The sequence below is a fragment of the Vulpes lagopus genome, chromosome 7, assembly GCF_018345385.1.
Source record: "Vulpes lagopus strain Blue_001 chromosome 7, ASM1834538v1, whole genome shotgun sequence".
Lineage (NCBI taxonomy): Eukaryota > Metazoa > Chordata > Mammalia > Carnivora > Canidae > Vulpes > Vulpes lagopus.
This window is the reverse complement of record NC_054830.1, coordinates 14,568,843-14,583,859: the sequence shown is the minus strand read 5'-3', so window position 1 is coordinate 14,583,859 and position 15,017 is coordinate 14,568,843. Positions and strand designations below refer to the sequence as shown.

Genomic DNA, 15,017 nt, shown 5'->3' with positions numbered 1-15,017 from the left:
AGAGATCAGTATCCAAAGCTGCTATAATTTATTATCTAGAGGAGCCCAGGTGGCTCAGCGGTTTAGCACCGCCTTCAGCCCAGAGCATGAGTGATCCTGGAGACCTGGGATGGAGTCTCACGTCGGGCTCCCTGCATGGAGCCTGCTTTTCCCTCTGCCTGTGTCTCTGCCTCTCATGAATAAATAAACAACAACAACAAAACAAAAACAAAAACAAAAAACCATTAAGATGTTAAGTATTGAGGGGATCCCTGGGTGGCGCAGTGGTTTGGCGCCTGCCTTTGGCCCAGGGCGTGATCCTGGAGAGCCGGGATCGAATCCCACGTCAGGCTCCCGGTGCATGGAGCCTGCTTCTCCCTCTGCCTGTGTCTCTGCCTCTCTCTCTTTCTCTCTCTGTGACTATCATAAATAAATAAAATGTTTAAAAAAAAAAAAAAAAAGATGTTAAGTATTGAACAAAAAAAAAAATGCCAGGCATTCAAAGAAACAAGAAAATATGAGCCATGAAGCAGGAAAAAAAAAGCTGGCAACAAAAACTGCCTATCATAGCATCCAGATGTTGGGAGATCTCAAAGTAAACCATGTTTACAGAACTGAAGGAAATCCTAACTAAAGCATTAATGGAAGGTATAATAACAATGTCCCACCAAACAGAGAACAGAGATAGACATTAATTTGAAAAATTGAACCTCTACAATTCAAAAAGTACAATAACTGAAACAAAAATTCACTAGAAGGACTCAACAGTATATATGAACTGGCAGAAAAAAATAAGCCAGCTTCAAGACAGATCAATAGAGACTATATAAGCCAAAGGACAGAAAAAAAAAATAAAGGAAAGTGAAGCAAGCCTCAGAAAAAGGTGGGACATCATTAAACACACCAATATACATGTAATGAGTAGGACCAGGAGAAAAGATAAACAGCAGAAAAAAATTCAGAGATATGATAACCAAAAGCTTTCCAAATTCACTGAAAAATAATGTACATATCCAGGAAGTTCAATGAATTCCACACAGGATAAACACAGAGATCCACAAAGTGACACATCATGGTAAACATGGTGAAGATGGAAGAGAAGGGAAAAAAAAAATCTTTGTTTACCTTCACAGCTGACTTCTCAGCATAAACAAAGGAAGCCAGAAGGAATCTGAGAGAGAATTTGCTGCTGGCAGACCCACCTTTCAAGAATGTGGTAAAGGGAGTCCTGTCTCAAAGTAGGGGACATTCAGATGGTGATCTGAATCCACATGAAAAATCAAAGAGCACCAGGGAAAGGTAATTATGCAATTATTAAAGACATAGAAATGCCTATTTTTTCCTCCTCTTTTCTCTTGACTTTTACTTTTATTTTTTTAGGATTTTATTTATTTGAGAGAGATAGATAACATCAGCATGCGGGAGTAAGCACAATGAGGAGAGAGAGGGAGTAGCGGACTCCCCACTGAGCAGAGAGTCCAATGTAGGGCTCAATCCCAGGACCCCAGGATCATGACCTGAGCTGAAGACAGACGCTTAACTGAGCCACCCAGGCGCCCCCTTTTAATGGAATTTTAAAGCTTTGAAATGATCTCAGAGTTGTGAATTTTAGCCCCACATCAGTTGTAGATACTACTTAAAGAAAAAAAAAAGCTTTAAAAAACCAAATAAAACAAAATGTACATAATGTATTGTTGGGTCTACAACATACAGGAATGAAATATACATACGAGGTAGGTAGGAGCAAAGCTGTACTGGCCTGAGGAAATGACTAATGTTGGTAAAGTAATAATTACAGCAATGTATTCTTAGGTTTATAACATTAATAAATACAGTATGTTTAACAATAATACCTAAAGGGGGTGAGAGGGAATAGAGCTACAAAAGAGTAATGTTTATTTATTTATTTCTTTTTAAGATTTTATTTATTCATGAGAGACACAGAGAGAGAGAAAGAGAGAAAGGCAGAGACACAGGCAGAGGTAGAAGCAGGCTCCATGCAGGGAGCTGGACGTGGGACTCGGTCCCAGGGGTCCAGGATCACGCCCTAGGCTTAAGGCAGCGCTAAACCACTGAGCCACCGGAGCTGCCCAAGAGTAATGTTTATTATCACTGGAATTAAACTAGTATAAATCTCATGCTGATTCTGATAATATGTGCATGTTAAAACCCTAGAGCAACTGCTTAAAAAAACAAAAATCTGAAAAAGAAAAAGCAGTAAAGCAGTGAAGAACAGAACATAAAAGTTGTGAGACACATGGAAAACAAAAAGTAAAATGGCACATGTAAATCCAACTATATCAATAACATGTGAATGGATTAAATAACCTAATTAAAAGGCAGAGACTGTCAGACTACTTAGGAAAACGTTCTCCAACTATACACTACCTACAGGAAACTCACTCTAGATTCAAAGATAAAAATACACTGAAAGTAAACGATGAAAAAGACATCTCACCCAAATAGCAACCACAAGAAGGCTGCAGTAGCTATTGGACAAAACAGATTTTTAAAAACCACACAAAAAAAGTCGATAAAGAGATAAATAAGAGGGACATTTTATAATGATACAAAGGTCAATCCTTCAGGATGATAATACAGATACAAACATATATTCACCTAATATCACCAAAATAAACAAAGGGAAAACGGACAGAAAAGTATAGAGAAACAGACAATTCAACAATAACAGCTGGAGACTTCACTAACCCACTTTGAATAAGAAGAGAGAGTAGTTGTTACTTAGGCCTGATGGAAGAAAGAGAGGTGGGGAGAGGGAGAGCTGAAGGTATGAGATTTCTTTTGAGGTGATGAAAATGCTCTAATGGACTATGCTGAATAGTTGCACATATCTGTGAATATACTAAAAACCACTTTACACTTTATACAGATGGTATGGTATCTGACATACATCTCATTCAAACTGTTAAAACATGTCAGACATCAGTACTAAATGCAATGAGAAATCTGGTTCTAGAGAAAAAAGACTAAAATAAATCATTGAGACACTGGATAAAAGTAAAATATAGACTGTGTATTAGATAACAGTACTATGTCAATGTAAAATTTTTTTATTTCAATTGCAATGTGATTAGCCAACAGAATACACCTATCCATAGAAATTACTCACTGAAATATTTCATGGTAAAGGCACATGATGTCCCCATTTTACTCTCAAATGACTCATAAAAAATATGTGTATACACACACAATCAGGAGGGTGAGGGAGAAAGGAAAGAGAAGGATAAGGCAAATGTGGCAAACTGGAAAGTGGTTAATATGAGTGAAGAGTATTACACAAGAATTCTTTGTACTACTCTCACAATTTTTCTGCAAATTTAAATTATAGCAAAATTAAAAGCTATTAAAATAAATAAGGATATGTGTGTATCATAGCAAGTCATTCCTCTGTTCAAAACTCTGCGGTGCTTGTCCATCTCAGAGTAAAAAGCAAAGTTCTTACAACAGCTTATAGGAACCTACATGATCTAGTGACCCTACCTCCCCCCATTACCACTTCCACAACTCATTTCCTATTACACTCCTTGTTCCACTACAACCAAACTAGATTTCTTGTAATTTCTAGAACGTGTTACACTTCAGTACCTTTACATGTGCTGTACCTTCTGCCTGGAACCTTTCTTCTTTCTTTCCTTTTCTTTCTTTCTTTCTTTCCTTCTTTCTTTCTTTTTTAAGATTTTATTTATTTATTCATGAGAGATATATATATAGAGAGAGAGAGACAGAGACATAGGCAGAGGGAGAAGCAGGTTCCTCGCAGGGAGCCTGATGTGGGACTCGATCCCTGATTCCAGAATCATGACTTGAGTGGAAGGTAGGTGCCCAACCACTGAGCCACCCAGGGTCCCTGGAACATTTCTTTGGGCATTTACTCAAGTATTGTCTTCTCAATAAGGCATTCCAAAACCTCACATGGTGGGAAACACCAGCTGATCTCACCACCTACTCACCTATCACTCTAACTCCCTTTCCTGGCCCTATTATGGACTTACTGCCATAATAATATATATTAGCTTACTCTTTCTCCTCCAAATGAACTGTTTACATTGCCTAGAGCAGTGCCTGACACACAGTGAACACACAGTAAATATCTTTGAATAAATTATTACTAGGACATCAGCAAAAAACAAAACAAAACAAAACACCCCACAAACACTTAATTTCAATTCTTTCTATTGTTTATTTCTATTCTTCATTTCACAGCACAGAAGCTCAAAATAAATATTCACCACAGAACAAGTGTTCTGGAAACTACCCTTTCCAGCTATTCCCTCAAGCAAATGAAAGTCTGTGAAGTGGGAAATAGACCAGATTGCCCAATTCCCCACCTGCTCTTCAGTTTCTACAAGAGTTGGCAGCAAAGCAACAGTCCTTCTGTATCTTCTGCAAAAATAAAAACAAATGAGAATGCCAGAATACAAAAGGAAGGCTTTCCTGTTAGGAAAGCTGAAGTCTGATCCTTACGAAGAGCTGGAGAAAGAGAAAAAAGATTAAAATAGATGATGTGAGCTAGGGTCACATACCCAGACAGCAGAAAAGGTAAGCAAAAAATACAAAGGCTTGAGTCAGGCAGATATTCAGAAGGTTTTGGGAGTTTTAGGAGGAGGCAGTTCAAATAGGAACCTGCATCTCAATTTATCAAGAGGGCACTATTGGGCATCTGGGAGGCTCAGTCTGTTAAGTGTCTGTCTTTGGCTCAGGTCATGATCTCAGAGTCCTTGGATAGAGCCCAGAGTCAGGCGCCCTGCTCAGTGGGGAGTCTGCTTCTCCCTTTCCCTCTGCCCCAGCTCTTTCTCTGTCCCTCTCAAATAAATAAATAATCTTTCAAAAATAAAAAATAGGGATCCCTGGGTGGCGCAGCGGTTTAGCGCCTGTCTTTGGCCCAGGGCGCGATCCTGGAGACCCGGGATCGAATCCCACGTCGGGCTCCCAGTGCATGGAGCCTGCTTCTCCCTCTGCCTGTGTCTCTGCCTCTCTCTCTCTCTCTCTCTCTCTGTGTGACTATCATAAATAAATAAAAATTAAAAAAAAAATAAAAATAAAAATAAAAAAAAATAAAAAGTAAAAAAAATAAAGGCAATGTACCATGCTAAAAACAGCCAACCAATCTTTAATAATTCTATACAAATGATGTTAAGTAATCTCTTTATCACTGCTATGGTATGTTTGTATCTCCCTATAATTAGTATGGTGAAATCCTAACTTTCAGGGTGTGGTATTAGGGGGGGGCCTGGAAAGTGATTAGGTCATGAAGGCAGGACCCTCATGATTGACATTATAATATATATATATATAATATAATTATATGGTCCTTATAAAAAACACCCCAGGTTCTTCCACCACGTGAGATTATAGCAAAAAGAGAGCCTCAGTGAGGAAGTGGGCCCTCACCAAACATGGATATGTAGACACCATCATCTTAGACTTCTCAGACTCCAGAACTGTGAGAAATAAATGAACATTGTTTAAGAGCTACCAGTTTGTTATTTTTGTTAGAGCAGCCCAAACAGACTAAGACAACTATCATCTACAACAACAATGAATCCTCAAGGTGACAGCAGAAAACACATTTTTACATAAGCTTTTTTTTTTTAAAACCACTTAAAATTGAAAGGTTCAAACCACCACATGTTAGCATTAGTAATAAAATCAGAAGTTGAGGTGCTAAGCAGGAGCATAGCAAATTTTTTAAAAATTACACTAAATTATAGTTTTAACCTTTCTTTATGCTAATAGACATATTTTAAACTTACTTCTATTTTTTATGCTTTCTCAGATACAGATTTTTTTTTTTCTGTCCTGGAATAAGACTGAATTTATTACAGTAAGGCCTTCCTTACTAGGGACAGCCCAGAACTAGAGGATGAGTTTACTTCAGGCCAACCCTCCTGCCTGTAAGCACCCAGGAAAGCAGAAAAAGTATAGAAAACTTATCTACCTGACAGCACTGGTGACCTGCCAAGGCAGTCAGCAAATACAGAGCCAAAACCCAAGAGAGAACACAAGTCCAGAGGTGTGAGCACAACATCTGAGGCTGCTTCTTCCTTCAAAGAGATTACGATTCTGCGAGCTGCAGCTAAGAGGCTGAGATTTTGGGCAGAGTTTTGAATAGACTCAGATGAGAGGAACAAAATTTGGGGTTCAGGGCCCTAATAAATGCCCATGCTTTCGAAGGGAAGAGGTAAAGGCCACACCCTAGGGGTAAGGATGAACCAAAAATAGATCCAGACTTCTACTTAAGGCCATGATGGAGTAACAGGGACTACATTTACTGGCCTGTCTTAAGTTACTAGGAAACTGGGAAAATACATACAACAAGTTTCAGACACTGACAACAGACAGCACAGTAAAGTGAGTGGGAAATAAAGGCAGTGAGTGGCTTCAACTGCCCAACTCAACTCCCTGGAGTTTCAAGCCTGAAAGGCAGGGAAGGGGAATCCAATATAGCACCTGGTGGTCAAGTTGAGTTAAGAAGATACTGGATGGGGGATGCCTGGGTGGCGCAGCGGTTCGGCGCCTGCCTTTGGCCCAGGGCGCGATCCTGGAGACCCGGGATCGAATCCCACGTCGGGCTCCCGGTGCATGGAGCCTGCTTCTCCCTCTGCCTGTGTCTCTCCTCTCTCTCTCTCTCTCCCTGTGACATAAATAAATTAAAAAAAAAATAAAAACATTAAAAAAAAAAAGAAGAAGAAGAAAATAGGGATTTGTGCTAATCCTGAGCTTATCTAAAGAGATTCTACAGCAGGCCCTCCTCCACAAGAGGAAGACGCGCTTGGGACAGAATCCCTTCTCCCCTTCAGGACTGCCCAGGGATGTGGAAATACGCCGAAGGTGGTGAGGCCCTCCGGCAAGGGCACACAGACGGCCCCAGGCGGGACGCGGGAGCAGGGCAGCGGCGAAACGGCAGAACGGAGGACGGAAGGACGAAACCAGCGGTGGCTGGGCGCCAGGCTCCTGGAGGAGGGCTCTCCGGGTCACTGCCCAGCCCAGGCGCCTACAACTGTGCCTGGCTCGTGCTGTGGGGCCAATACACGGAGAGAAGGAAAGACAGGTGTCTGTAGGAGGGACAGAGAGACGTCCCAGACGCTCGGCGCCGCTCAGTCCACTGCTGTCCCGCAGGCTCAGCCGGGAAACCCGGGGCGGGGAGCCCCATCCTTTACTATATTTGGGACTCAGGAAGCCTGAGCCCCTTACTTACTTTTGCAGCCCGGCGCCATGGCGCCCTCACAGCTTGATCCCAAGACCAAAGCGGGGGATACTCCCACCTTCAGCCGCGGGCTCACAGCTTGATCCCAAGACCGAAGCTGGGGATACTCCCACCTTCAGCCGCGCAACGCGCGGGGACTCTGCACGCTCAAGATGGCCGCAAATTTGAATTTGGCGCTCGGGCCGGACGTTGACGCCAGCAAGGAGGCCGCCATGTTGCCCGGCCTCTGGCGGGGGCGGGGACGACGTGACGTCACAAGCAGGCGCCGTCGCCAATGTACCATCTCCAGGCGGCGCCGGGAACCTGTGTTTGCCCCGAAGCAGCCATGAGCAAGAGGAACCAGGTTTCGTACGTGCGGCCAGCCGAGCCGGCGTTCCTGGCCCGCTTCAAGGAACGTGTCGGCTACAGGGAAGGGCCCACTGTGGAAACCAAGGTGAGCCCAGGCCAGTCGCGTGACCTCAGAAACCCGGGCCGCCCTGCCATTTCCAGGTTCTGTGTTGACTTGGAGGCCAGGCGCTGACAGGTCCCTCCTCCCACTTGCTCCCAGCCTCGATTCTGGGTGGGTCTCAGCCCCCAGGCTAGTCTTCTTCAATTACAGCCTCGTACGCCCGGGAGTCTGTCGTTTTTCGTAGTGCTGTTGTATTCTTGAAAGTGACTTGATGCTGGTAAAGCGCTTCGTCCTTGGTAGATGGTTAAGAAAGATTCCTTTCCTCTCTTGTCTTATTCGCTGATCCCAAAACCTGTAGTTCGCAAGACGAGTAGTAGCTTAGTCCCGTTTTCCAGATAAAAGAAACCGAAGCCACTCGATCAAATGACCTGATGTCCTAGGCCTGAAAGTCTGAAGCATCTTTGGAAGAATGCCCTGGATCTGTTTTTATGCTTTGTTGTTTACTGCCTGCTTCCCCCTGCCCCCCCGCCCCATCTCCACCCCTCAAAGCATGTTTAAGAATATCCTGGATCTAAATAGGAGCTTCAGGAAAGAGAAACACCTGAATAGTTTAGGGATGGGGATCCGTGGTAATCAACTTTTGAGTGCTCCCAGGCTAATTGGTTCACACCAGAACCTGCCCTGCTGCTTTCAATAGGAAGAGACTATTATGCTTAGGGGTTGTGTGGCGACATAGAGGATTCATTTAGCACTGTGTCTAGTGCTTTCACGAATACCCACTCCTCAAGTCACTTAGAGCTTTGTAAAGGAAACAAGATCGACTTATTTGAAATTACTCAACCCAGTGAGTATGTGCTAAGACCAGGCATTGTGCTAGGCTCTGAAAGGACAGAGAAATGAATCTCCAAAATACCATATTCTTTTAAAACTTTCCTGCCTGTCTCATCTCTGCCTTCACAGGTTACTACCTCTGTGAACCTCTTCAAAACTCCTCCAAAGCATTGCTTTTCCTGTTTATCTCTTCACGTTGTTCATATCTGTTATAGTCATCATTTTGCATTGCAACTACTTGCTCTCCTGTATATCATCATCACTAAATCAAACTCTCCAAGTTAGTATCTTAATCTTTCTGTGTTTTCCCAGCAGCTGGCGCAGTGTCTGGCACCAGGTAGTAGATGACCATTTGTATTGACTATTGTCAGGGAAGACTTCACAGAGGAAAGGATAGTTAGATTGAATCTTGAGCATGGGTAGGACAGCAAGTAGAGATGGAAGGAAGGGTAGATAAAGGTATAAAGATGGTGAGTCGGTGGGGCACCTGGCTGGCTCAGTCAGTGTAGGATGTGACTCTTGATCTCAGGGTTGTAGGTTTGAGCCCTATACCAGGTGTAGAGACTGTTTAAAAATAAAATTTTTTTAAAAAGTGAGTCATGGACTGTGTGTAGAGATGATTGAGGAACTGGTTGAAGGGAGGCCACATGGCCTATTCAGTAGGCAACAAGGAGCGGTTTTTGGTTAGAGATAACATGATCAGAGAGTGACTGATTTCCCAGGACCCAAACCAGTAATGATGACAAAGAGGATAAGATTTGAGGAAAGAGACATAGATTTAGCAATGGGGAGAATATGAGACCTAATTTTATGGTTTGCTTGAGGTTCTTGTAATGATCATGTGTAAATAATTAACACCCTGAAGATTCTAGCTTGGAATGCTATTATAAAACTTGGGGAGAGGGCAGCCTGGGTGGCTCAGCGGTTTAGCACCGCCTTCGGCCCAGGGCGTGATCCTGGAGACCCGGGATCCAGTCCCAAGTCAGGCTCCCTGCATGGAGCCTGCTTCTCCCTCTGCCTGTGCCTCTGCCTCTCTCTCTGTGTGTCTCTCATGAATGAATAAATAAAATCTTAAAAAAAAAAAAAAAAGGAATGCCAAGTCTCCAAGTCTAAAAAATAATAAATAAATAAATAAAACAAACAAACAAACTTGGGGAGAGGGGCACTTTCCAATTCATATCAATGATTTAGACTTCCCTAGTTAAGAGACTTTTCCATAAAGGGATACCCCATGTCTGTGGTTGAAAAACCAACCGTACTCTTAGGTTGGCATTATAACCATTGTTCTAGTGATCTGTTAGCAAAAAGATAAGTTTCATGGGAAATAATTACATAATTGAGTTAAATTATCTTATTCACCATCTTGAGAGTTAATTCAAGAGTGGCTTTGAGCAGCCACTGTTTCTTTTAAGATTTTATTTTTAAGTAGTGTCTACACCCATTGTGGGCTTGAACTCAAAATCCCAAGATCAAGTCACATGCTCTATCAACTAAGCCAGCCAGGCACCCCAGGAATGATTTTATTTCATTTTCCCATTTCCATGGTGAAAAATACTTATTTACTAGTTTGTGATGACTTATTGGAATCTTTCAAAAAAAAAATAGGCAAAACCAATGAGTAATCTGTGCACTAACATGGATATTATTAAAGAGAATGCACTTGTGTCAAATGATTGTGCAGACTTGGGATATAGACAAAATGAATGAATGTGCCTGTGAGTGACTTCCCCACCGGGGCTTTAGGTAGTTCATCATTTTTCATCTTATTAGTCATTCATGAGTAAACCAACAAATACTCCTTGTATCATCCCTACTGTTTGTCAGGCTCTGTGTCTCTCAAAGGAGCTCACCTAGTGGTGAGCAGATAGAAAAATATTGATAACTCTGTTTGGCACATGCTCCCTATGAGCTATGCACAGTGTGAGAAAGAAGATGAGGCGACATTAGGAATGTACTTCTAAAAAATCTAAGTCTAGAAGGCAGCTCAAGATGGTGTGGACCAGGGGCCATGGGGTTTCTAGGCACTTGGAACTTGTTCAGAGATGGGAGGCAGAGGAGCTAATATAATATGTTCATGGATCTGCAGTCTTCCAACCTGGCTGGTGTCGAGAGGCCATGGGTGTGGTACAGAATAATGCTGTGTTCATAGGCCAGATCATGAGGGCTTTGTTGCCCTGTTTGGGGAGACAGGACTCTTGAGAGGTGGAGTAACAAGTTACTTGAATAACGTGTGGTGGGTATGCATTCCTTTCAACCCAGCATTTCCACTTCTAGGAATTTATCTTACATATAAGTTCACAAAAGTGAACAAAAACAAATGCATAGTAGAAAAAACTAAACAAAGCATAGTGGGAAAAAACTAGAAACAACTAAAATTTGTATTTACAGGGTACCGGTCAAATAAGCCATGAGATGACCACATACACAATTAAATACTAGGCAGTGATTTTTAAAATAGATAATTCCATATTAATAAATACGGAAGGTGTTATACAAAGTTTTTTTTTTTTTTTTTTTGAGTAAAAAAGTTGGGGGAGAAGGGCTTGTGTGGTATCTGACTTTTTTTTTGAGAGAGAGATCAGAAGCAGAGGGGAGGGGCAGAGGGAGAGGGAAAAGCAGACTCCCCACTGAACAGGGAGCCTAAGGTAGAGGCTTAACTGACTGAGTCACCCAGGTATCCCAGTAGCTGACATTTTTTGAAAATCTGAATCAACTGGCCAAAGGTTACCACTTGTTACATGTATATAGTGAATACATGGTTTCTGTTGGTATTCTCTGTACTTCTTTATGTTTGGGAAATTTTATAAAGAAAAGAAATCAAGTGATGTAATATGTATAATATCCTGTTTATATACCAAATGTTTTCTATACTCCATATTTTTATACTATTAGAAAATAGCTGATAAGATGCCCACCAAACTGAAACTATTAGAAGGGAAGAAAGGTCATCAAAGGTGGAATAAAGACTGCCTTTTACTTGCTGCTTTCTGTACTTTGGTGTTATTTTTATTTTTTTTTTTGTCAGACTTTGAGAAGAGATGGAAGTGAAAACAGTTGATGAAGAGCAGAGAGAACTGGTGTGATTTAGCATGCCCTGAGGAGGCTGGGAATGCTGGCAGTCCAGGAAGCAGAGCCCCCCTACCCCCTACTTTGGGACCTGCAGGCTGGGGTCCTGCTGAGATGGAAATTAATCCCTTCGGGCAGGCACTGCCCAGTATAACTGGAAAGTAGACTTCTTCCCTAATGTGGCAAGGTTAGGCCCTTAAGAGTTACTTGAAAATTCATTACCAAATATATTTAGTGAATAAAGTTATCCTTGTCACTTATTAATCACAGTGTCTCACAGAGAACAGTTATATTTGGTTCAAGGTTAGCAGCTTCCATATTGTATTTGTGTTTTCCCCTAGAGAACCCAGCTTCAGCTCCCAGATGAAGATGGTGATCATAGTGACAAAGAAGATGAACAGCCCCAAGTGGTGGTTTTAAAAAAGGGAGACCTGTCAGTTGAAGAAGTCATGAAAATTAAAGCAGAAATAAAAGCTGCCAAAGCAGGTATGTCTGGAAGTAATCTGGTTTTTCTAACCATGTAAGAAGCCTGGAATATGAAATTGTCTTATGTAATAATATGGAATGTTTGAAAGAGATAGTCCTAGGTTCAAACATTGGCTTTAACACACACCAGATGTGTAATCTTGAACAAGTTATTTCACCTCCAAGCCTTGGCAACCTCATCAGTAAAATGGGGACTATGTTACCTACCTTACTGAGTTGTTAGGAGTGCAAATCTAAATAAAAACATCCTGTTTAAAAAAAAAAAAAGGGTGGTTAGGTTTGCAGATTAATCAACAGAGGTGTATTTAATCAGTGCCTGAACCGTGGTATGCTAATGGTATAGTTTTCATTATTCCTGATATTTATTACATTGCTTTAAGTAAAAATGCTGGAGTTCCAAACAGTCACTTTTCATAATACTTAAAAATACAGCCTGATTGTAATTAATTGGGGACTGGCAATATGATGGAATACTTCAGGACGTGAGTTTTTATTAAAGGACTGCATGTTTTATGGGTATATAAGCTAGAAGCAGTGGAGAAGACCAGACTGAATTAACTCAGGACATCCTTAAAAACCACCTGAGATTTTCTTGCCATTTGACTCTCCAATAAAGACAAAATAATGAGAGAAGAAAGTTATTTAACTTTGTCTTTGCTGCAGATGAAGAACCAGCTGCAGTTGATGGAAGAATCATGTATCGGAAACCAGTCAAGCGTTCATCAGATGAAAAATACTCAGGTTTAACAGCAAGCTCAAAAAAGAGGAAGGCAAAGGAAGATGAAATAAATAATCAGGACTCAGTTAAAAAGAACTCACAAAAGCAAATAAAAAACAGTTCCCTCCTTTCTTTTGACAATGAAGATGAAACTGCATAAGTGTAAATATTTTGGACTTAGTCTTCAAGAGCTTATGGGGTGTTTTTTAAAGTGACTTTTTTTTTCTATTTAAAGATAATAAAGGTTCATTATAGAAAGTTCAGAGAATTCAGAAAAAATTTAGTATGATAAAAATTTTGTCTATCAATACTTCTTTGACATGATTCTAACTCTGTAGATAATAGCTACTATTAACATTTTGGAACTCCCACACATGGGGTATGTATGTATGTAAATTATATTTTTTAAACAAAATTAAGATTATATTGTATATGTTTTCTCTCCTGCCTCTCACATGACATTATAGTGTGAGCATTTTTCTAGATCAGTAATTCAGAAACTTAACGTAATTGCTACAGAGGATTTTGTCATTAAACAGAGCACCTATTGAATCTTCTTCATTAGCAGAAGCTCACTTTGAATGAGGATGATAATGTGCCTAGTTAAGAATAGTTCCCCAGCTCCTGCTAAAGGTAGCCATATAACAGCTCTGGCAACTTTAGAGATAAAAGTGGAACTTGTACAAGTGAGGATCTAATACAAATGATCTTGATAGAAATAAGGATCTAATGTATAACATGGTGACTGTAGTTGATAACAAAAAGATATAAATAGAAGTCTGCTTAACAAAGCTACCAGGTGTTTGATATAAGAAAGCAGATCTGAAAAAAAAAAAAGAAAGCAGGTCTGGCAAGCATGAAACTTTGTCCTTGCTACATCCTGCTACATCCCAGAGCACGTACATGAAACTTAGAGGAGTACTGGTGCCATTTTTTGCCCTAAGGAAGGCAGACCCTTTTTCTGGGTGGTACAGTGGAAAGATTCAAGGCACTTGGATCCTGATAGCATGCCTCAAGAAGCTGCTGCACCAGCTACGGATTCTGGACTTGATACATGAGAAGAGTAAACCAAAAGTTGTTGGTCAGTGGTACCACTTGCTGACACTTGAGAATTCAATGTCTCTTGCCCTCCTTTTCCCTTAAGAGGCCCTCTTTAGTGTTGTGCTCCTAGAATTTATTAGCCTTAAAAATAAAAGTCAGTTATTTTACCAGCAACATGGGTTTGAGAATAGTAGACAGTTGCAATTCAGGATATACAAGCTACTACAAAACCATAGGCAAGTCAGGAGAACAAGGAGGGGATTGCTCTTTTACTGAGGAAAGAAGGAATTTGGAGGAGTTGTGATAAAATGTCCATTGGAGTATACTGGGAGCTTGAAATGGAATGCTTTTTCATTGGCTGAGTTGTGACAGTCTCATTGGCTAGGCTGTTGCCAAGCAAGGAGAAAACCTTCCTTCTTCCTGCTGGGGGTTAGTAAAGTAGGCTTCTTGTTAGGAATGCAAGGTATGGCTCTGTTGTTTCTGCAAAGGGCTGTACGGTGTGATATATGTGAGCTCCCCTCTCTGGCTTCCCAACTCCATTTTTAAGTGACATTTTCTTTATTCCGTTTCACAAATTTCCAAGCAAGTACAGCCACGTGCTAATGAACATGCTTATGGTTTCCTCTATTTCCACCTCTCTATAATTCTATAACTTCTCCTCACTGACCCCCTGCCCAACACACAAAAGTCCTGCAACATGAGTTTTTATTCAGTTAGTATCACCAGGACTTCCTTTTTCAGGGAAAGAGAGGTCTAGAGCTTGAAGTGAAATAAGGTCCAACAGCGGGAGGTATCAAATCAAAAAAAGCTCTTCAGGGTACCCAGCAGTATACTTCACAAGATCTGCTCAAATCCCAATAATTTCCTTTTTTCTCTAATTCAATCTGAATTTTCTCAAGAATAAACTGGTCTTAAATTGTATTCTTTTTAAATCTGGACATAGTTTAAATAAGTTTCTGTAGATTAAGCGTGAAATCATGGCCCAATTTCAAGAATGTTTTTAAAAAATAAAACCAGTGCTCACTTTGGCAGCACATATACTAAAACTGGAATGATACAGAGAAGATTAGCATGGCCCCTGTGCAAGGATGACATGCAAATTCGTGAAGCGTTCCATATTTAAATATATATATATAAAATAAAATAAAACCAGGGGACACCTGGGTGGCTCAGTGGTTGAACATCTACTTTGGGCTCAAGTCATGATCCTGAGGTCCTGGGAATGAGTCCCACATTGGGCTCCCTGTAGGAAGCCTGCTTCTCCCTCTGCCTATGTCTCT

General features: G+C 41.0%; 2 protein-coding genes and 1 non-coding gene across 6 annotated transcripts in view; 2 read left to right on the top strand and 1 right to left on the bottom strand.

Moving 5' to 3' along the window:
• KIF15 (kinesin family member 15) overlaps window positions 1-7,405 on the bottom strand; it is a 74,984-nt gene extending 67,579 nt beyond the window's left edge. For 2 of the 4 annotated variants that reach the window (XM_041760571.1, XM_041760574.1), the window contains exon 1: window positions 7,199-7,405. In XM_041760571.1, the coding sequence (XP_041616505.1) occupies window positions 7,199-7,217 (19 nt within the window). In that variant the 5' untranslated portion in view covers window positions 7,218-7,405. The remainder of the gene's footprint in view (window positions 1-7,198) is intronic. The other 2 variants (XM_041760572.1, XM_041760573.1) reach the window with 2 other exon arrangements.
• A 69-nt stretch (window positions 7,406-7,474) lies between these two features.
• On the top strand, window positions 7,475-13,537 carry KIAA1143 (KIAA1143 ortholog). Its single transcript, XM_041762982.1, has 3 exons — window positions 7,475-7,640; window positions 11,834-11,978; window positions 12,642-13,537. Exons 1-3 carry the CDS (start codon window positions 7,482-7,484, stop codon window positions 12,854-12,856), a joined length of 519 nt encoding a protein of 172 aa, XP_041618916.1. The 5' UTR covers window positions 7,475-7,481; the 3' UTR covers window positions 12,857-13,537.
• A 1,216-nt stretch (window positions 13,538-14,753) lies between these two features.
• LOC121496426 lies at window positions 14,754-14,860 on the top strand. The gene has a single exon (XR_005989232.1). It is a non-coding gene; the product is annotated as a U6 spliceosomal RNA (small nuclear RNA).
• The last annotated feature ends 157 nt before the right edge of the window (window positions 14,861-15,017 follow it).